Raw genomic sequence first — 7,062 nt, 5'->3', positions numbered from 1 at the left:
TACAATAAAAAATTGGTTTATAAATTGAACTAAAAGGGAAACTATACATGCGAAAAACACGTATTTTTCAAATTTTAATGCATTTTCAGGAAGCTTGGGTAATTTTGGGCAATTTTTGCTGAATCTTGGGTAATTTTGACCCAGACATTGGGTATATCAAAATTGTGAGTGGTCACACTGGAGATATGTAATTAGTCATTCACGATCCACGATCGAAGTCCAACGTACTGTATTACCTAAAGTGCTTTTCCTATATTACGAATATCTGAAGAAAATTGTGGTGGCATTCTCTTTTTAAAAGCTTATTTCAGTTCAGTCTTCTGTTTCATAAAATTGATCAAACTATCTCAGAGCTCACTGATCTCAAAATGGAGAAGGGTATCATAATTCGGCTTATAGGTTGAAAATGTTTCTGTTTAAGTAGGTAGGCCTAGAGTCACTCAACCAGACAATCAAATCACTTTCATCTCTTCCCTCATACAACCCTTACGAAATCTTCAATAGTGTATTTTCTAGCTATGTAATGTGCTCCTTCCCAGCTACCATCAAGAACTCCCCGGCAACACTTTGAATCAATGCGTAGCCAGGATTTTCTAACAGTGTGGGACAATATCAGGGTGGACCCTCTTTATGCATAAATTCAAATAATGTGGTCCAATTTTCATAACAGTTAATTGTTCCAATTTACGCAAAAAATGAATAATCTGGTCCCATTTTCTTAAAAATTGACCTATTTTACGCAAAATATGAGAAATCTGGACCCATTCTCTCAAAAGTTGACCCATTTTACACAAAATATGAGAAATTGGATCCATTTTTAAAATGTGGAACCATTCTTGGTGGAGCAATTAGAAAAATGGTGTGGGATAGTCCCAAAGAGTCGTATTATTAGTATTTTCTCATTGGGTAAATTAGCACAAATTAAAACCTCTGTGTATAAACCGACTCAAATAAAACAATCAAAGCCCAGTAGTTATATCCACATTATATTTTTTATTTCATCTTCGATCAGTTTATTCTATCATACGTTGTACACAGCAAATATTTACGTCCACATCGTCGGTAAAGCCTGGCTTCCATAAAATCGCTACACGCTTATCGCCGACACATTTTGGCAACGTTGATTGGTTGGCCAAATCGGGAGCCTTTCCAATGGAACTTTCCGGAGTGTCAACAACTGACCAATCAGAACAGGGCCAGTAACACGCGCGTTTCTAACAAGCTCGTGTGTTGTGCCATGCACAAACGCACGCGTCATTTTGTGGAAACTTAGCAACAATATCCAGGGGGCGGGGCTTAGCGAAAAGGTCCATTTCGTCGGGAGGTGGGGGAAACAACTACGCTGTGTAACTATTGCATGACAAAAACACGACAGTGTATTTTTTTTTTTGGATACCAGGCTTAACAGACGATATAAAGAGGTTATTAGAAGATACAGTATGGGTAAAAAAGAAAGAAAATCGTCATGTGTTCACACCTCTTGTACACAGTATTTATTCCATAGGTTCAGAGGAGGCCTATAATACACTACACCATTTACATCCATAGCACTCAAACAATGGTTAATTTATAGCTATTTCTGTTCATTTTTGTTTGATTGGAATAATGGATTTTAAACTAACCAATAAACGCGATGGTAAGGGTGATGTCATTGATCTTACAGCCAATAAGAGTGGCCTCCATCTAACCGAGCATACAGCACAGGCATACAACGAAATAGGTCTTAAAACTTTCTGACTTCAATTAACTGAAACAATACAATATACCACTAAGTGATCTAAGCACTTCATTGTTAATTTTATTTGTTTTACACGTTCTGTAAATAAGGAAATCTGAAGTAAACACGAATACAATGGCAAAGTACAATATGAATGAGAAAAATTAAATCTAAAATTACAAAAGTAATTCATGGATACCAGCTTGTATTTCTAAATAAAAATATAATTTCTATATGACAAATGATTTGATTCTATTTACCAATACGTACAATAGTTGCAATTCACAGTTGGTAATTGCATGGCATACGATTTGTTTTGTTCGGTTTAAAAATATTACTATTTCAAACTTTAGAAGTTTTATAAGAGACAGTTTTGAGGTAAGTATTTTTAATTGTGCTTGAAACGTGGAGATAACATACAGCTGCATAAACAATTGCACAATACAAAAACAATTGTAGTACAGACCATAAAAAATGGTACAACTTAACATCAATGTAAATCGAAAACCAGGAAAATAGAAACAAATTCAGTAAAATAAAGGAAACGGTTGCAACTTGCAGAGCAAATGAAATAATTATGCAAGTGCACAATTACTTAACGTAGTTACAATTAACGAAAAGAAAACATTGAAAATATAATAAACCAAATGTCTGCGCGTCTAGCATTCGAAAAAAAAATATGCCAATTAAAATATATATAATGTTAATTGTAATTATCGTGCAGTCAATCTTAATCTTTACTTGCAACATCTTAACATACCATTAAAAACATATTAAGCAAAAATGACCGTTGTGCGACGACTCGAACCCAGATTTACTAGGGTTATACCAGCCAGCCAAAATGAGCATCATTTTTTTTTGTAATAATGACAGTTGTGCAACTTGTTTTTATCCTGATTTAGAAAGCGTTTTATTATAATATACGTTTTGTTTAGTAATAATAGTCTTATAATTGTTTGTATCAAGAGTTTTTTTTTATTTTACTATAATCAACATAATTTCAATACACTGATGATAGCTGTTGCAACTTGTGTAGCAATTATATAGCCCTCACTATCAAATGTAATAATCATAATCATAAAAAAGGATATATGATTATTACTTGATAATTGTAACTTATCAGAATGTTCATATTTATACAAAAATCATAACTTAAAAATTAGCATACACACTGCAGTTGTTCAACAACGAAAAACACATAACTTAAATTTGAGGGAAACTTACAGAAAGTATTTGTAACAACTTTTTAATCAATAATTATATCCTGTCTCTTATACACATCTAGATGTGTATAAGAGACAGCACTACACACAATAAAAAACATAGGAAATAGCAAGAGTGATTACAATAGTTCCTATTGCATTACATGCATAGGAACTAAAAAGGATATATGATTATTACTTGATAATTGTAACTTATCAGAATGTTCATATTTATACAAAAATCATAACTTAAAAATTAGCATACACACTGCAGTTGTTCAACAACGAAAAACACATAACTTAAATTTGAGGGAAACTTACAGAAAGTATTTGTAACAACCAAATTAGCAGAACTAAACAATATCAAACACAACAAACCTTTGATGTGATATCTATATGGTGATGTGTCTCAAATATATTATGCACATAGACGTCTGAGTGGGTGCTTGTGACGAAGGCAGCGCATATACTGTATATACACGTGACATGTTTTAGTGACGTAATAGCATGTCAGGTATTTAGATTTCTGATTGGGCAATGGGCATTATCATATGCGAAATACATTGTCAAAAACAAGCAATTGAATATTTCAGCATAGGTGTCTTTGTGAGAAAAATATGACTAGAAATTTAACTGTTCGAATTCAAAGAAAAAAAATATTGAAGTCATCTTTACTCATTAGGGAGCTTTCGATGTGCATGACGACGCGACTCCAGGACGGATTCACTTCTACGTTCTTTGCACAACGTAGATTTGTCCAAATTGCCACTAATCCACTCGACGAGAAGAACTTAATCTTCTCGCTGCACAGGTGACTTCTTAGTGACGTCATTACGTTCTACATCCTACCACGTCGTGCAATCGAAAGCCCCCACCATTAATCCACAGTACCTCACTATCAAATGCTGGATTCATAATTTAAGAAATAGAGAATATTTACTTCATAAATTATATATAGAAGTAATTCTATGTAAGCATCATAAATATTTGATCAATATTATATTCTCAATTATTATACATTATCTATACCAATATACAGATTTTAAGAATTAGTCCGAATGAAAGATCATTCATTTTAACATAAACAATGAGATGAACCAAAATAATTTTAAAATTGATACTGTATAAAATATATTTGATAATTAAATTTATAATATTAATTCTTATGATCACTTAAAATAGTCATCTCAAAAAATTGCTATGCACATTCTAAAAAATTATACCACTGAAACGAAGGTTGCACAATAAAATAACACCTTCTGATGGGGGCGCTATTATATTTCCACATGAGGGTGCTTTTAAAAAATAGAAAATGGACCCCGACAGGAGTCAACTGATAAAAGAGTTACATAGATATTTCAATCAATCGCAATTAAATCTAATTAATCTTGGGTTTGGTTAATCAATTAATTTGTTAGGAGCTGGAAAGATTGTTTAGATACAAATATTAGCAAAACTGACATTGAATACGAAATTCAAAGTATGCATCCTTTTGATTTAAATTAATTTCATGCATAAATTTTCTATGAATACGTCTACTGTTGATTCCTGCATCCAACTTCAAAAGTATTAGAGAATTTCTCATTGCATATTTTTAATCATTAGTAATACACTATACTAATATGAATCTACACATTAGTTTGTTCGAAAATTCACTTGATTTAATCAATAGTTACATAAATTCCACTGTGGTCTAGCAGTATGATGCCCACCTTGAGAGCAAGAGGTTGCAGGTTCGAGTAAATCCAGAAACGCCTTCTTTTTTTGATAGGTAACAGTGCATAAATAATGCATTTCTTTGGCAGAATTTTCTTGGTAAGTACAGTGTTATTAATTTCATCAAGGTACCATGATTCATTAAGGTGAAATGTAACATGCAACTTACAGAGGTCTACTGGCAGTGTAACAATAACAGGAATTGGTAAATGCCTATTCATTTACTCAGCCTTATAAATAGGCAAATACCACTTATATGTATGGTTTGGTATAAATCTTATTTCATATATTTGGAAAAGAATAATTAATACACTGACTCAGACAAAGAATGTACTTATATTACAGAATGTAACTGAAGATGTCATAATTTTTGTAACTTTTTTTTTGACAGTGGATGGAAGAAACACAGACATGTCATATGACATCATCATGCCTATATATGGGTGAGACATGACACCATCATGCCCATATAAGGGCGAATCACACAAATTTGCCACATAAAACCTAATAGTTTAGTCAAGAGTTTCAAAACCTACTCATTTCTACTACTCAGCAGATATAAATCTGCTATCAATAGTGTTCAATGTTCCTAAAATATGATGAAACTATTAATGAAAATCACAACTGAAGAGGCATTCGATCTCACTTCATCTTTTGGTAAATTGCTGCTAACTGCTGAGTCAAGTGCCCATGCGATAAGACAGGGGCACCCTAAACTGCAGTCTTAACACTGGCGCCGGTTCAAGCCGCTCCTTGCCCAGGGTTGGGTTGGTAGAACCGAGTATTCTTAAATAGGGAATTAAAATGGAGGTCCAGTGTATCAATCTGGCTTGTGTGTGCAGTTTAAAGAACCCACTGCATCTTTTCTGAAGAGTAGGGGTTACCTTGATGCAATGGTTCATTTCAGGCCCTGTCGTGTAAGGATGTGAACATGAAGATATTATAAGCACCTTTTTATGGCGGCTAGGTATTCATACTTAATTCAGTACAATGGTGCTGCGATTTATGGGCCATTCTCCTACTCTTTTTTCTATATCTGTATCATTTCCCCTCAAATACTCTCTACTGACAAATCCACAACATTTTGTTACAAATCTGTGATAAAACCACATTTACATAATCAAAAATATCTGATGGTAGATAAAAAGACAATCAGGCCAAATTAAACAATTTGGATCACAAGATTTACTATAAATTCAATATATTTACAGGTATTAGGAAAGAATGAAATTTAAGACAAAAACTACTGCTTGTTCTTTGCGATAAAGACGAGACTTTACATACTAGTAAAATTCAACGAAAACTACAAGTTTTTGTTGAAACTGTAAAATTCTTAAGGTGAGTACAGTGGGTGACAGGCTTTTTCTAAGAAGAGCGTAAATGGGTCACATGGGCCATGCGGGACCATCGGCTCGGCCTAGCCTAGCCTGTGGACAAGCATTGCTCAGAATCTCTCGGAGAAAGTCCAAGGGTGAATTCCCTGAAAGCTATGACAATTTATGAATTTGAAAGGTTTTTAATCAATAATTATATCTAACAATATGTAACAAAATACATACAGTTCACCCACCAATTCGAGACCTGAAAATTTGGGCTGGTCCCGAGGTTGGGTCTCCATTTAGAGACTTAGCTTCTTGTTAAAAGATTGTCAATAATTGTTATTTGGTTCTTTAAAAAAAAATGGTCTTGAATTAGAGGGGTCCCGGAATTAGAGGAGTCTCGAATTGGAGGGCGTGCTGTATAATTTTTTTTTTTCTACCTGATGAATTGTAATTTTTATCCCTGGTCTACCCCACCCCACCCCAACTCCTGGTTGAGTAAGAGCTAAAGATGTTTAGTATATGATATAAAGCTTGCTGGTTCAATTAAAGTTTGCTACTGTGAAGTACAGTATACTTTGTCTTTCTCCCTATATATTTTAAAATAACACAGCTTACATAATTTCATTAAATGCTGGTTCTAAGTTTGTTGAATAAAATGATACATACCATGATTGATAATTGGAAGAAAATCATTACGAAAAACTGCTGATTATAATAACCTAAAAGCTACTCTGAAATGAGTTGCTTTTAGCCAATCATAACTACACGTTCTGGTAATAACCTCTGACATAGTACTTACAAATGCTATACATATCTGATTAATATATTCTATTGGTATGTTGAAGTTAACACACCTATAGGCGACGCGGAAATGCGTGGCATTTAACCAGTCCAGAGCACATGAAGTCGGCTCATGGAAATTACCTAAGTTGTACATAACTGGCGGAATAAATCGAGCTACAGGATGTTTCATGTTACATTTCCTGGCCGACCTCCGGAACTTCATATGAGGATGGCGCGACTTCAAACAAGAGTTGAAAAAAACGGGTAACCTTGCCTGTGAAGAGAAAAAAAGGAAAACTATACTCAGTGAAATATATAATTC

The 7,062-nt window shown here is 33.7% G+C and overlaps 1 protein-coding gene across 5 annotated transcripts in view; it reads right to left on the bottom strand.

Moving 5' to 3' along the window:
* Nucleotides 1-4,558: 4,558 nt before the first annotated feature.
* LOC117119028 (b(0,+)-type amino acid transporter 1-like) overlaps nt 4,559-7,062 on the bottom strand; it is a 53,903-nt gene continuing 51,399 nt past the window's right edge. For all 5 annotated transcript variants that reach the window (XM_033263825.1, XM_033263822.1, XM_033263823.1 and 2 more), the window contains one exon: nt 4,559-7,014. In XM_033263825.1, coding sequence (XP_033119716.1) covers nt 6,932-7,014 — 83 coding nt within the window. In that variant the 3' untranslated portion in view covers nt 4,559-6,931. The remainder of the gene's footprint in view (nt 7,015-7,062) is intronic.

Source organism: Anneissia japonica, unplaced genomic scaffold (assembly GCF_011630105.1).
Source record: "Anneissia japonica isolate Jap-2015-1 unplaced genomic scaffold, ASM1163010v1 scaffold1826_len1998817_cov189, whole genome shotgun sequence".
Classification (NCBI taxonomy): domain Eukaryota; kingdom Metazoa; phylum Echinodermata; class Crinoidea; order Comatulida; family Comatulidae; genus Anneissia; species Anneissia japonica.
This window is presented reverse-complemented; position numbering and strand designations above follow the sequence as displayed.